This window comes from Balaenoptera acutorostrata, assembly GCF_949987535.1.
Source record: "Balaenoptera acutorostrata chromosome 3 unlocalized genomic scaffold, mBalAcu1.1 SUPER_3_unloc_1, whole genome shotgun sequence".
Taxonomy (NCBI): domain Eukaryota; kingdom Metazoa; phylum Chordata; class Mammalia; order Artiodactyla; family Balaenopteridae; genus Balaenoptera; species Balaenoptera acutorostrata.
In genome coordinates, this window is record NW_026645489.1 from 999,578 (window position 1) to 1,015,724 (window position 16,147).

General features: G+C 55.1%; 1 protein-coding gene across 3 annotated transcripts in view; it reads right to left on the reverse strand.

The window, feature by feature from the left end:
- The window catches only part of ITPK1 (inositol-tetrakisphosphate 1-kinase), a 162,716-nt gene that overhangs the window by 118,836 nt on the left and 27,733 nt on the right, over positions 1-16,147 (reverse strand). For all 3 annotated transcript variants that reach the window (XM_057539189.1, XM_057539188.1, XM_007184258.2), the window contains one exon: positions 3,402-3,426. Coding sequence is in view for 2 of the 3 variants with exons in the window: in XM_057539188.1 (XP_057395171.1) it covers positions 3,402-3,426 (25 nt within the window). In the remaining variant the exon portion in view is untranslated. The remainder of the gene's footprint in view (positions 1-3,401; positions 3,427-16,147) is intronic.

Here is a 16,147-nt window from a genome sequence, read left to right on the forward strand (position 1 = left end):
CCAACTGCACTCAAATCCAACTCGACCGCTTACCAGCTGAGTTCCCTGAGAGAAGTCACAACATTCTGAACCTGCTTCCTAATCTCTAAAATGGACGTGAAAACACCACTCACATTACCAGGTGGCTGCACAAAATGGGACAATGTCCTTCAGAGCACCTGACACAGGAAATACTGGGTGGAGGCTGGTGGCATGCTTACTCTCAACCTCTTCAGTCACTGCCACCCAGTGACTGGCAAAGCCCCATCTCCAGCAGCCAGTGGCCCACCAGCCTGTGGTCTGGTGCACAGAGGCTCAGCTGATTTTGAAAAAAAACAGCCAAGTGGCTTGGTTTCCAATTTTTGCAAAGAGCCTTTTCTCTACGTCTTGAAATTTCAAGTTCTCCAAACACTCGGGGATGCCAGGAGGAGGTGAAGAGAGAGGTGTCGTGGTGGGTTTTATTTTTAGATGTCGGCATGGAAGGCTTCCAGCCTGCCTTCACACTGGTCCCCAGCCACCACTTCCTCCCTCAAGTCATCACCAAAATGAACAGTAGGCCCATCAAAAAAGATTTCATAACTCTTCTTCTGCCTGGTACATTCTAAAACAATGGCTTCAGTTTCTCATTCCACCCACAAAGTGGATTAAAGGTTTTCATCTTCCCAGGAAGCCATGTAAAGCGAACACACTGACCCCTTGGTTGTCCCTCACATCCTGAAGCTCCAAGGCACCCCCCCGTCCCCCCTCCTCTCCCCTCCCGTGGGAGGGGTGGCATCCCACTGTGCTATAGTCCGGGATCTGGTGTGAACAGAAATCAGGTATTGGGGGTAAAGCATATTTCTTCACCTTTTAAGCAGTGGTTGTTCATGAGCACGTGAATTCACTTCCTCTAAAAACAGCTCCCAACAGAAATTTCCTCATGGACCCTGATGGGAGGCTGTAGCTAACCTCAGGGAAGCACTTGGCCCTTCACACAGTAACCTCCAACGATCGCTCCAACTATGGGTCTAGGCCTTGGTGGTGGGTATAGGAGCATCTACAAAGGATCTCGGGGCTTCCAAGGTAACCGTTAAAAAGGACTGAGAGACAAAACTAAGCCAAAGCATCCTGGAGCAGGAAACACCTAAGCTCCAGAATGACACCTAGCTAGGAGACACCTAGCTCCAGAATGACACAAATACAACCGTACCTCCTCTGCCCACTGTTGGACCCCTAGCAGGCATTACCAATCAATCCCTGTCCTCAGCCATTCACGGATTTTAGAATCCTCCAGGCACCCACTACTAATCAATCAGAAATGGCACTGAAAGCATACTTTTTAGTATGCTTCAGACCTCCCCCTTTTGATGGATGGAGAAACTGAGGTCCACAGAAAAGTTCAGTGAAGATCATGAAACTGCAGAGCCAAGAAGAGGCAGGATGAAAAATACACAGCTGCTCAGAGGCTTCTAGAAACTACCTCCTCTCCCAAAACAAACCTCAGCCTTGGGGTGACAAGTTCAACCCACAAGCTATGAAGAACGAGGCCAGGAGGAAGAACTCAGCAGCCGGCCACTCTGGCAGCCAGACAGAGGCGCCCAGCCTCACCCCACCAACCAGCCCCACCCTGGTCCCAGGAGCAGAGCAGCTTGAGACCAACACCCACCGAACCTGCTAGGTGTGGGGAGGGGGACTGGGGCCGGAGTTAACACGGAGGGCTCCGAAAGCTTCTCAGCAGGCTTTTATGAAAACCTACCGCAGATATTCTATCGGAGGGCCTGGCTCCCCATCGGCCCTGAGGTAGCCCCGGCCGGGGTTACCCTCTCTGCAGCTACAGCTGGAAGAAGGGCTGCCAGCCGAGCTGCACAGACAGGCAGACTCACCCTGGACGGGGACAGAGAGGGCGACAGCAAGCACAGCCAGGCCACCCTCGGGTCTCACCAAGACCCACTGCTACCTGCTAGGGAGCAGGCAAAACCTCAGGAGCAAATGTCACAGCCTGCCCCTGACGAAGAGCTGAGGGAACCTTCATGCCGACACAGAGAGCAGTGGCCCCCTTCCCATCCCCCGTGAGTCGTCACTGCCAGGACAAGTGCAGCTGGCCAGAGGGATCCCCTGGCGTGAACCCCCGTCCCTCCCCACTCTCAGGCAGATCCAACCTCCCGGCATTACTGCTGTGGTCCGAGCCTGTCATCTATTTTGAGCCCACAGGGCAAGCCCCACCCCACCCCCCGGGAGAGCTCCTCTCTCCAACCATCCTTCCTTCCCCAGTGAGCTCCTGACCCCAGTCCAACTCAGGGTGAGGCAACACAGGGGTCAGGAGCCCCCGCTGACTCAGTCCACACTCCAGGGGCCAGGGGCACATTGGGAAGATCAGATGTGGCCACTGAGAGCAGAAAAGGGGTGACGAGGGGGAGGGGGACGAACCCTGGGGCCGGGGGAGGAGCATCGGTGGAGCAGATGATACCACGTCAGCCATAGTACAAGAATGGTCCAGACTTCCCTGGTGGTCCAGTGGTAAAGAATCCACCTTCCAATGCAGGGCACACAGGTTCGATCCCTGGTCGGGGAACTAAGATCCCACATGCTGCGGGACAACTAAGCCCTTGCACCACAACTACTGAGCTCGCGCACCACAACGGAAGATCCCGCATGTCACAACTAAGACCCGACACAGCTAAATAAATAAATAAATAAATAAATAAATAAATAAATAAATAGGGCTTCCCTGGTGGCGCAGTGGTTGAGAATCTGCCTGCCGATGCAGGGGACACGGGTTCGAGCCCTGGTCTGGGAGGATCCCACATGCTGCAGAGCAACTGGGCCCGTGAGCCACAACTACTGAGCCTGCGCATCTGGAGCCTGTGCTCCCCAACAAGAGAGGCCACGACAGTGAGAGGCCTGCGCACCGCGATGAAGAGTGGCCCCTGCTCTCTGCAACTAGAGAAAGCCCTCGCACAGAAATGAAGACCCAACACAGCCAAATAAATAAATAAAATAAATTTTTAAAACTTGCTATCACTACACATTTAAAAAAAAAAAAAAAAAAGAATGGTCCAGTGCAGGAGAAGGCTCGTCCCCAGAGCTCTAACAGCCGAAGCAGAGGCCCTGTGGGCTGCAGCTCCCGCAGCAGAGCCAGGCAAGCATCTGGAAGCAGGACGAGTGGCTGGGTGGCTACGCCCCTCACCCTGCCCATCCCCACGCCCGCCAAGGGCGCCATCACTCCCGCACCAGCAAAGCAGAGCAGTTCCTCAACCCCGACACACCGCCAGCTCCAGCTCGGTCCCGCTGGGGCGGCAATCGCGTCGACTGCACAGGGAGAGAAGTTAAAAACGAGAGCACGTAAGGAGAGGCCAAGCGCCCAGACTCTTCAGGGAGGGAGGAACAGTGAACGCTGAAGGCCCCCCCAGCTGAACAACGGCGAGGGTGTGGTCTGTACTCACCTGCACGACTTCTATCCCTCGCTTCCTGTGGAGAAAAACAAAGAAGACACAGGTTACTCCAGCAGGCAGGAAGCATCCTTCCAGAAACTTCACTACGGCCAGCTGGAGGCAGAGCAGCGAGGAGACTGCAGCTGCACCTCTCAGGCCATGGTCCCCAGAACGGCCTTGTTTTCAAGGGGGAGGTTTATGAACTCCTAGCCAGTCCTCAAAGCCACCTTCCGGCTGAAAGAGAGGGCTGGGTGCCCAGAGGAAGCTGGCTGGAGGCCGCTCACGGCCAGCCGTCCCGTACGCCAATCCCGGGGCCAAGGCTTCGTGGGCGCAGCTCCAGCCTGGACCACCCCAAGACCCCACCACCACCGATGGCCTTAACCCAAGCCCCCAACCACATTCCCTCCCAGGTCAGGTCGGACACCTTGGCCCAGTCCCTCAGGCCGGCCTCAGCCCATCCCACCGCAGCCCATCCACATTCCCACGTGCAAGAGGCCCCAGGCCCTTCAGTCCTGCCCGGCTGCTTGTCTGCTGCTGGCCATCTCTGCCCCACTGACACCCTGCCCACCCTCTGAGCCTGGTTCAACCACCACGGTCCTCGCCAATATCCTTCCAGGCCTGGACCTCCCCGTGTCTCCCCACACAATCCCAGGGCCGCCGTTCTCCCACACGCGTGCCCTCACTCACCCCACCCCGTGGAGCCTGAGTTGGGGTCCGCGTCTCCAGAGGAGTACACAAAGGCTCCCTGCCGACTCCCCTACCCTCAGCCCTTACTGCAAGCGGTTCGGGACACGCAGGGCCGCGTGGCATCTCCAAGCCTCGGTCTCCACCCTCCATCCCAGCCTTCAGGACTCAGCTCCGACAGACGCTCTCCCAGGAAGCCTTCCCTGACTCACGATGTCCTCTCCCGGCCCCCACACGCAGGGTGAACTTGGGGCACCGCTTCCCAGCCCGTGGTTCCGGAGCACCGACGGGCTGTCCCCTGGGGGCGGAGCGCGTGTGGACCGCAGACAGCACGCCAACAGCCCGGGCCGTGCGCGCTTTCCTGAGAACAGAGGCTGAGTCCCCACAGACACTCAGAGGAGGCTGTGATCAGGCGAGGTCAGGGCCTGGGGCCCTCTCGCTCTCAATCCCTCCTTGGAGCAGGGTCTGGGCAAGTCCGCTGTGCGCCCGCCTGGCATCCAGACGCCCCTGAACATAGATGCAGGAGCTGCAGCTCGGTTCCTGTGCCCGGCTTGGCCCTTGGGGGACAATACAGATGAAACAGCCATGGTTCGGGCCCCCGAGAGGCTCACAGCCTAAGGGAGGAGACGACACAAAGCCCCAGGGGAACCTCCAGGCCACGGTGAGCAGGCGCGGCACCTCACACGGCACAGCGGGGGGGACGCCCGCCAACCCTCACGGCTGTCACTGAGCTCCTCCAACGAGCATTTCCCAGCACCTTCCGAGCGCCGGGGCACAGCGCGGAAACTCACAAGGAGGCCACCACGTAAGACAGCAAGACGCAGCAGGGGGTGACCAGGTCACACTGCAGGACGTGCCCAGCTGCCCGGCCCTCCACACCCAACACCTCCCAGGACCCCGGACCCCAAGGAACCCAATCTGAAAACCACAGTAGTTGATGCTTTCAGGGTCCTCGCCGTCACTCAGCTTTCTCTGCAGTTCTGGAAGGAATGGCAGCCGATATGCATCTGCTTCCATGATTTCATGAGGGGACGGGCTGGACACGACAGCACCGCCCTGGGCCACCAGAGCCCACGGCAGGGGGACAGACGGCATCACTTGGAACCCATGTCACATCCAGGCGTCGGCTCACAACCCACACCATTCATTTCTGAGCCCTGTGGACACCCCAGAGCCCCTGCCTCATTCCCAGACCGTCCTGGCCCCCAGGGAGCATCAGTGACAGTAACCTGCCACAGTCACTTGGCTTGTGACTGTGACTGGCTAGGTTGGGCTCAGCGTGCCTCCTCACCCTGCCCGTCCCCATCCGCAGCCCTGGATGGGGATCTTCAACAGCTGAGGGGGGAGCCTCGGGTGACGATTCTCGGGGACAGACAGACGGCCTGCAGGAGACAGGCCCGTGTGTACGTGACCCACACCAGGTGGAGAGGGCTTCTGCCAGGCGCCGGGCCCGGCCTGGATTCTCCTTCCGAGTTAATTCTCTCGGCATCCAGATTATCCCGGCGCGTGGCTCTCATGTCCTTAGGAAGGCAGCTGCGGTCACTTCCGATCCATCCACATCAGACATCAGCCCAGACAGTTCCCACCCTCCTTACCCCTGTCCTAAAAAACAAACCGGACTCTCCCTTTGAAAACAGATGGGACACGGAAATAAAAGAAACAAAAAAAGTGGTCTCGAGGACAGACTGACAACCTCAAGTAGGGCTGAGCTCCCAGGAGCCAGTGCAGTTTCTCTGCAGCTCAGAGCACCAAGAACAGGATAAACTGCGCCTCTGGCAGAAAAGAGAGGGCTCGGGTCCCCTTTCCACACACATCCGGCCACACGTACACCAGACACCCTCGTGGTGAGAGGAGCTAAGGCCCACTGAGTGCTCGCAGCACCTTCCGCGGTGATTGCCCATTACTCTGACCGGCAAGCTGAGGCCCAGCTGCCTCAGGAGAGTGGGCGCTGGCTCTGCAGCCGGGCTCCCCACACCACGCAGTCATGGCGCAGTTGGCTCAGGAGGTGCCAAGAGGGCAAGCCTGGTCTCCACGGCCCAGGGCCTCGGTGTAATGGGGAGCCTAGGGACGCAAGTGGAAAACCACGTTCCCTAGGGTGGTGGGATGCCGTGCACCCCATCACCGCCCGCTCAGGAAACTAAGGTATAAGCCTCCCGGGGCTCCTTTCTGCGCCTGAAACTTCTGCAGAACAAAGGTACCAAGAATGTTCATTTCCCGAGCAGCGGGCTCCTGAAACCCAGCCCTAACCAGAAAGTTCAGAAATTGAATCATGACACCAAAGGAGAAGCGGGAGGAGGGGGCGAAGGAGGGAGGGAGGCGGGAGGGGGAGAAGGGAAGAGAAACCAAACTTGTCGTCAACTGAGTAGACTGCTCCTCCTGAAAACCCCAGCTCCTCGACCTCACCCCACAGACACACTTGAACGGGCAAAGCATTTCAGGCTGCGGATGTTAACTGCCACACTGCCTGAGACAGCAAAAGCCTGGCAGCGCCTAAACCCCCCAAGAGGGGCCACTAACAAACTACATGCAGTCAAAGGAATACTATGCAGCAGTTAAAAGAACAAGGAAGTGCTCCAGGCCCCATACTGCATTCGCTATCTCCAAGACACTGCTACGGGAAAGCAACATGCAAACCCTGTGGGCCGCAGACAGTTATCTGGGTTAAGCACAACATCCAGGACAAAAAAGGCATGCTTGCATATATGCAGAACAAATCTGAAAGTACTACCAGAAAATAGTTGTGGTCCAGCCTCTAGTCAAGGGCAAGGGCAAAGGTGGCTGGGAGGTGATGTGAGGAGACTTCCTTTTCACTGTGCACCCTCGTGCATTTCTTGAATTTTGTGCCAGGTGCCTCTAACGCATGCCCCAAAACTAGGGAAATTTATATTTTTTTATTTTTTACAAAATAACAGTTGCCAGCATTCCCAGGGTCTGGCATAAAGTAGATATGCCTGATGAAGGCATGGGTCAATCGACCAGTTGATGACGTGAAGAAGAGGAGCTCAGGATTTATCTAGAAAAGCTCCCCTGTGCTGCTCAGAGAGGAGCTGCCATGACACCCCTTCCGGGGCCACTGGACTGTCACGCATCAGAGCATCCAGTTTGGATTCTAAGCCCATTTAAATACTCGGGCACCGGGGAAACAGATGGGGAGGGAACACACTGCAGTGTTAACTGTGGCTGCAGCAGTAAAGTGATGTGTGGTTCTTTTCCTTTTCTGGTAGTTTCTAAGTTTTCGACAATGAGCATAGATACTACTTCTAAAATTATAGAAAAAGTAACAATAAAAGTTAAATAATTAAAGAATTTTACTTAAAACCTGCACCTCAAGAAAATACAGGCTCTAAAATTGTCATTTCCTTGATAAATACTGGATTAATAAGTTTTGGACAGAGGTCTACCTCACAACTCATAATATAAACCTGTTTTTCCAAAAGCTGGATATCCCATAAGGGAGGATCCATTTTGCAAAAGGGGCCTCCCTCTCCAGACGACCAAGGAGAGCATACCCTTGGGGAATTTAAAATACTTACAAAACGGAGTCTCTTTTCAGGGGAGAAGACAGAGCAATCAGAGAAGGCTTCAAGGAGGAGGCGGCATTTGCCATTCGAACAAAAACTGAAGGGCAACTACAGACAGACACTGGGGAGAAGAAGTTAAAGAGGAATAACACGAGGAGTGTCCCCCCCTTCCCAAAAGTCATCTGGGAGTGTGGAAGCATAAGCCCCACTGAGAGGGCAGGCGGGGGCCATGAGAAGTGGATAGAAGATGCAGGCTGGGCACAGCCCAGGGGCCCAGAATGTCACCCCAGGGGCCAGTGGCTTCCAAATGCCAGGATAGATGACTAAGAATGACCCTTGGAACTTGTCAAAAATACTAAATTCAAGGTCCGGTCCCAAAGCCTCTGATTCAGGAGGCGAAGGGCAGGGTCTGAGAGGAACTCGGGGCTCGTGCAGTCCACAAGGAGCAACTCCTGCCGCTTGAGGAGCAGCAGGGCCAGACATGCCCGGGAAGGGGCGGGGGCTTGTTCGTTCAGGGGCAGTCCCTCCAGGCCTTGGGGACAGGAGTAAAGGTCACGAAAGAACCAGAGCCAGCTGTGATGCTCACAGTCTGGGTGCAGCAGGCTGAGAACACACGCCAGCACCAGGGAGGGAGCGTCGCAGGAAGACGGCAACTTCTCCATTTTTTGACCGCGGTGGTGCCAGGAGGTGGTCAGAAGCCCCCACTGAGCTGAGCAAACAGTTCAGGCCTGTCTGGGAGGCAGGCAGACGTGGAAGAGGTGGGGGGCGTCCCCACGAGGAGAACGTGGAACCAGACACAACTGTACCTCGTGCCTCACTTTCCTCACCTGTCAAGCGAGGAGAATCCTGGACCCCACCGCACAGGACTGCTGGGCCCACGCTGGGGCTGGGGGCCTGTTACTTCTGTTCTGCCCGGTCTTCCTGCCCTCTCAGAACTGCCCCTCCTCTATCCATGTGATTCTGGTGGGCAAACAGAAAACTGAGGGGCTGCAGCCCCTCCGGGGGTGGGCACGTGGCCTGGCACCTCACTTAGCTGCAGGATGAGCGCGGGACCCAAGCCAGACCAGCCCGGGGCCTTTCCAGGACGAGTCCTGGGGCACTGCCAGCAGCACGAAGGGCACGTCCTGGAAACGTCAGAGGACGCCGTGGGCAAACTCTCAAGAAGGAGGCTACGCCAGGAGAAAAGGCCAGCACTCCCTTGCCAGAGGGCAAGGCCCCAATCCAGCCGGCCTAGAGCCTGCCCTCTCTGGACTTTCAGTTGTGGATTTTGAGTTTCTGTCACTGGCCACTGTCTTGCTTAATATAGCAGAGCTTAGTAAGAGCAGCACCCACTTCCTGAAGACGACAAAAATTACCCCAAATGACACGGCGTAGAGAGGGGGGACAATACAGGACAGGAGTCCAGCGAAGAGGACCAAAAGCAAGAGGACTAGAAAAGAGCAAGGTCCCAGAAGCCAGGGAGGCAGGACCATCCAGAGGCACCAGCCCAAACCACTCAGAGGCCACCATAAGGCCTGAGGCTCAGCCGCTGGGTGTGGCATCAGGAAGGGTAACAAGGTACACCTTGGGACACCAGCAGGCCTGCCTCACAGCAGAGCGGGGCCTGCGAAAACCAGCAGCAAGCACAGGACGTGTTGCTGAGCAGCCCCGGGTCTCAGCTTTCACATCTGTTAAATGGGTCTGACCTTTCCAGACCTTCCAGGGCAAGTATGAGAACCGAGGGCTGCGGGCAAGCGAAGCACATGCAATGGTGAGTCAGCAGGGAAGAGGGGATTAGGCCGAGACAGCGGTACCCTCTGACCAACAAGGAAAGAAAAGTCCCGTGACAGCTGGGAGAATTCCAGGTGCTCTGAGAGAGCAGAGCAGCGACCAAAGAAGAGTGAAGTCTGCCAAAACGGGGGCCCTTGGGTTCATCAAGAATCGCTTTCTTGGGACTTCCCTAGTGGTCCAGTGGTTAAGACTTCGCCTTCCAATGCAGGGGGTAGGGGTTCGCTCCCTGGTTGGGGAGCTAAGATCCCACATGCCTCGCGGTCAGAAAACCAAAACATAAAAAAAACCAGAAGCAATATTGTAACAAATTCAATAAAAGACTTTAAAAATGGTCCACATCAAAAAAAAAAAAAACTTTAGGGACTCCCCTGGTAGTACAGTGGTCGAGAATCTGCCTGCCAATGCAGGGGCCATGGGTCCGAGCCCTGGTCCGGGAAGATCCCACACGCCGCGGAGCAACTAAGCCCGTGCGCCACAACTACTGAGCCCGCGTGCCACAACTACTGAAGCCCGCGCGCCTAGAGCCCATGCTCAGCCACAAGACAAGCCACCGCAATGAGAAGCCTGCGCACTGCAATGAGGAGTAGCCCCCGCTCTCTGCAACTAGGGAAAGCCCCCGCGCAGCGACGAAGATGAAACGCAGCCAAAAATAAATTAATTAATTAAAAAAAAAAAAGAATTGCTTTGTCATGATATGCAAAGCCACAGCCACCTGCCTCCCACCCAGGCACAGCAGAGGGCTGGCCACAGCGGACAGCAGAGGAAGGACAACCCCGCTGGGGAGGGAGGCTGGCCAGGCTGCCTCGGAGCAATTTCACAGCAGAGGGGATCAACCCGGAAACACAGGTTTCCCCCAAGCCAACGGGCAGGGAGAAAGAAGCTGCACCTGCACCAGAGCTAAAAACCACTTAGAGACGGGAAGTGTATAATTATATAAGTGGAAAGCCAGGCACATTCACATCCCAGCCATTTGTAGCACAGCTTGGTAATTACCAGATTTCAGGAGCCCCGAATAACAGGCCCTTTAGCACCACGAGGCCTGCAGGCAAACCCCATGCCCCCGTCTCTCCCCAGCCTGCAGAAGGCAGGGCCCTCGAAATGTCTCCCGAGGACTCAGGGTTCCCCGAATAGGCGGCTGGGCCTTCTCCTTCACCCGAGTGCGCAGAGGGACACGCTGTCCCCACCGCCCCAATGCCACACCGGCATCACCACCTAACCCACGCTCGAGGACAGCTCCTTAGGAGCCCTCCTTGGCTCCCGTCCTCCTCAGAGACCCCACACCCCAGCACAGAGCATGGATGTGAAGGACGCCTGGCTCCGTGCCGCTGCCCCCTGCTAGGCTAAGAGCTAGTAAAGTGGACATTAATGGTGACCACCAATATGACAGCTCTCCTCCTCCTGGGCACTCCCCTGGACATACATACACACACACACACACACACACACACACACACACACACACACTCACTCACTCACTCACTCACCAGGCTAGGCACAGCCATGTGGCTTGCTTTGGCCAAGGAAATGTGCACAGAAGTGACCCGTGTCACTCCTGAGTAGAAGCATCCGATGGCCAGTGGTCGGCTCTCCAGCCAGTCCTCCTGGTCCTCAGCAACTGTGGGAGCACGGGGGCACAGACGGCCCCCAAAGCCATCCCAGACCCACTCCTGGAAAGAAACCTGGCTGGGCGGCTATGAAGCCAGGCTGGGAACCAGAAAAAACTCTATTAAGAGGAACTTCAGCTTAGCAGTGGTTCTCAACCGGGACAATTTTGCCCCAAGGGGAGATTTAGCAACATCCGAAGACATTTTTGATGGTCACACGTGGGGGAAGTGCTCCTGACATCCAGAGGGTAGAGGCCCTACAAGGCACAGAACAGCCCTTAAACAGAGAATGATCTGCAACACAGTGCCGAGAATGAGAAATGCCGAGATGCAGAGGACCAGCACTGAGCCACCCCAGGGAGGCTGCCAGCCCTGGAGAGTCACGCAGGCCCAGAGGGCACTCTGAATGAGCTATAAATAAACCTGTTGTGGCAAACCTCTCAGGGATGCCTGTTATTGTAGCCTAACCGGGCCTAACCTGACTGATCAACGCTCCTTGAGGAAACGGGGCTTGTGCCCTCTGTCTACACCCCAGATTCCTAGCACAGTACCTAGCGCAAGTCCCTCCTTTCATCAAACTCCCCCAAGAGAGACCCTATGCTACAAAAACACGCAGGCCTGACCTAACTCTGTGCCTTTGCGCAAGCTGTTCCCTCTGCTGGAATGCCCCTCCTCCTCCGGCAAACTCCTGCTCATCCATTAGGGGAAGCTCAAGCATCATACTTGCCAAGAGGCTGTTCCCTGCCCCTTCCCTGGGCAGAAGTAATGGCTCTTTAGCCACACAGCCATGGACACTTAAAAGACTGCTCTGGGGGCTTCCCTGGTGGCGCAGTGGTTGAGAATCTGCCTGCCAATGCAGGGGACATGGGTTCGAGCCCTGGTCTGGGAAGATCCCACATGCCGTGGAGCAGCTGGGCCCGTGAGCCACAATTGCTGAGCCTGCGTGTCTGGAGCCTGTGCTCCACAACAAGAGAGGCCGCGATAGTGAGAGGCCCGCACACTGCGATGAAGAGTGGCCCCCGCTTGCCGCAACTAGAGAAAGCCCTCGCACAGAAACGAAGACCCAACACAGCCATAAATTAAAAACAAACAAACAAACAAACAAAAAAACCACTGTAAATCAACTACTTCAATGAAAAAAATCTTAAAGAAAAAAAAAAAAGACTGCTCTGTGCTCAGTTTCGGGCCATGAGCCCCTGAGGTCTGAGAGTTTGTTCTTTACTCCAGTGCCCCGTGCCCACCACCGACACCCCCCACCTGGCAGGTACTCTGCAAGCACTTCCTGAATGAGACTGACAGCCTCCAGTTCATCCCTCAGTGCCCCTGCCGGTCAGCGTCCTCGGCAGCCTGGTTCACTTGTCAGCCTGGTTCACTTGTCGATGGTTTCGTAATTTGGATTTGTCTTCTCTTAGCAGCGCCAGAAAGCGAAATGGCCCAATACAAAGGCAACATACGAAGAGAATTTTAAAGCCAGTGCAAACATTTGAATTGTTTGGACAGCTCCAAGAAAGAACCAGATAAACTGGAAGCTAGCATGTCTTTTTTTCTCGGGGGGGGGGGGGCAGGTGGGAGGTCAGGGGGAATGTAAAACCCTTCCCCTGATTGGACAGTCCCCACCTCCGGTAACTGAAGACCTTGCCCCTGACTAGGTGCCCCACCTGCAGGAGGTGGGCCAGAGGGTCCCCGCCGTGGCATGAGTCAGCGTGTCCCTTCCGACCTAGAACGAGCCCATGGGGTGCCTGGAATTGGCTTTTCCTCATGAACCCAGGATGTGGGCAAGAGGCAGAGCTAGTGACTCACCTTCCCGGCATCTCCAGGAGGAAAACAGAACCACCAGGGCCAAAAGGCCTTTGCTGTGGAGGCACATGGCGGCACAGGGGCTGAGGCACTTTAAAACCCCACCCCCTCAACTTTCAGTGTGGGGAAACTGAGGCAGGGGTGGAGATTACCCAAGAATGTGTTCTGCTGCATCCAAAGTGTCACATTTCAGATTAGAAACCGCCCTGACTTTTCATCTGAAAATAAATGTTGAAATTCCCTTAACGCCTCCACTTTTCAATATAAAAATTCTCTACTTGAAATTCTTTTTAGGTCTTTCACTACCCCCTTGCGGGTGCTAAAATTTTTTCCTTCTCGTAATTAAGGATGGGCCCTAGGAGCGGGAGACCCACAGGGGCATCAGGCAGGGCTGGTTCCAGCGCTTTCCCCCACCCCCAGCCCCAGCAGTCAGTCGGCCTGCCTCAGGGCTAATGACTCAGTCGGTTCTCTTCAGAGCAGTTTCTTATTCCCAGGAATGCGAAGTCACTTTAACATCAGCCCAGTGAACAAGGTAAGCTCCAGCAGGAAGGGAGACAGGAATCCCTGTGCTGATATTTCTGCCTTTTGGACCCACTGGGGGAGGGAGAAGCCTGCCCAAGAAGTTCTGAATTGTTTTTAGCACCTATCCTCAAGGTACCACACGCTCTCAAAATAACTGCACAAGTGTGTGTCCCAGGACTGCTTCTGGGATGCTGACACTCTTTTACAGGCTGCATTCCAGAGCAGATTAAATATCTCCATCCACCCAGATCCTGCTGCTAGCACTCCCTTACAATTGAAAGCTCCCTCCTGCCCGAGGGCTGGAATCCAAGACCAAGAGAAGGGTTCTTTGAGCCACCATGGTTGGGGGGCGGGGGGAATCTCTGCCCAGCCGCTGTGCTGGACTCCAAGCACAGGAGCACAGAGTTCCCTGTCTGACTGCCATCAAACATTTGCTGGCCTTCTCCATCCAGCTCTGGGCTGGCCTGGGAACAGAGGGACCCCCAAGCCACAAGCCCTGCCTAGAGGTGCCGGTGGCCACGGGGCCCTTGAACACAGCAAGCCCCTGGGGGATGGCGGTGAGCACGGGAAGGTTTCTGAAGACGGCTGCTTGAGCTGAGCCCCAGGGGTGGCCAGGAGGGGGGCTGCCAAGGCGTGCCGGGAGAAGGCTGCCAAGCACCAGCTACAGCTGGGGCAATGCCAGGGCCCCTGGGCACTGGGGTTCCCTGGGCCCCTCTGCCACAAGCACCAAGGCTGCTGTCACATCAAAGCAAAGGCGAGGTTAGCCCCATCCCAATCTCTGAAAACTTAAACCACAAGCACCTTATTCAAATACTTCCCCAACCCCCAACTACTTGTAGGATGGGGGTGGTGGGAAGGCAGGCCCAGGGAGTCAAGTAACAACCTTACCCATTGGTCTGTGACTAAGGGCAGGGAGTCAGAGCCTGGCTCTGACCTTGACCTAGTCCCTCCTGACCGGTTCTGAAAAAGGCAGTGCATCAGAACAGTATATTCATTTCCTATTGCTGTGGTAACAAATTACTACAAAGTAGGGCTGAAAATAACACAAGTGTATTCTCTTGCAGCTCTGGAGGTCAGGAGTCTAAAACGGGTCAGCAGGGCTGTGCTCCTTCTGGAGGCTCTGGGGAGAAATCATGCCTTTGCCGTTTCCAGTTCTAGAAGCTGCCTGCATTCCTTGGCTTGTGGCCTCATCATTCTGACCTCTGCTTCCACTGTCACATCTCCCTCCGACCCTCCTCTTATAAGGACCCCTGTGATGACACTGGGCCCTCCCAGATAATCCAGAATAGTCTCCCATCTCAAGATCCTTGACCTTAATCACATCTGCAAAGTCCCTTTGCTACATAAGGGACCGTATTCACAGGTTCTGAGGACAACTGGGTGGAGGGGGACATTATTCTGTCTATCCCAACAACAAGGCTCTCGCAGCTCTGCCAGCCCCGGAATCTCAGACACTCCCTCAAAGTGCCCACGTGTGGGCTGGTGGCAGATTAAGATTTGTCCAGAGGTTCGTTGGGGATCTCGACAGTCACCAAGGAGGAGGCTGGGGCTCAGCGCGCACAGTGCCCGCAGGACTCCAAAGGGGCAATGGATATAACCAAACACTGACATGGGTCCCTGATGGGAAGAGGCAACCAGGGCCTGGGTGGCGAAGACCTAAGGCCCCAGGCCTGGAAGGCTTGGTTGTAAATTGGGGGAAGGGGTGATATTCCTGACCCTTGGGTCCACCTCAAGGTCTATGAGAAATGCCCAGACCACCTAGGCCTCCCCACCCTCCGCTCCAAGGCCACCCGGCTCCAGCAAAGGCCATGGCTCCAAGCTGCCAAGTGGATGCAAGAGACACTCCCCAAACTGAGGCGTTTGGGGCCTGAGCCCAGCACCTAGGCACACCGGGGCCAGAGAGGGCCTGCAGAGCCCCCATTTACAGGCCCGGGGTATCAGGCCCTGGCCCCTGCCCACTTCAGATGCACTGAGCAGCAAACTCTAGAAACAAGCAGTGGCTTCATCTGGTGCCTCTGAGACCCTCAAATTTCAAGGAAGGTTCCAAAGGCCTGGACACAGCCCAAACAAATGATTGGCAACACCTATAATTCCTGAGCCCCTCATTCCCCGCTCAGGGAAAAAGGGGATGGAGGAAGAGGCAGGGGTAGGAGGCGGGGGCCAGGAGGGGCCTATGAGATGTGCAACAACGGCCACTTAGCATTCATTTCAAAGGCTGCATTAGGGGGTGTGACTGTCCTATTTTTTCAAGAGAGGACATTTAGAGAGGTTAAGAAACTCACCCAAACATTATGCTAAGTGAGAAAAGCCAGAGAGCGAAGGACAAATACTCCATGGTATCACTCCTAAGTAGAATCTTAAAAAAAAAAAAAAAAAAATCAAACTCAAAGAAACAGAGAACAGAATGGTGGTTTCCAGGGGCTGGGGATGGGGCTGGGGGCAGGAGGAAATGGGGAGAGGTTGGTAAAGAGACAAACTTTCAGTTATCAGAAGAATATGGTCTGAGGATCTAATGAATAATACAGTGACTATAGGTGACAATACTGTATTATATAACTGAAATTTGCTGAGAGTAGAACTTCACTGTTTTCACCAAAAAAAGGAAGGGGAGTAAATATGTGAGGGGATAGATGTGTTAATTAACTCAATTAATCCTTCCACAATGTGGAATATCGAATCATCACATCATATACTCTAAATATATTACAATTTTGTCAACTATACCTCAATAAAGATGGAAAAAATACATATGTATTGAAAAAAAAGAAAGAAAGAAAGAAAAGGAAAGAAAAGAAAAGGAACTCACCCAAAGACTCACGGCAAACAAGCCACAGCAGAACCACAGTCTAAGGTCTGGTCT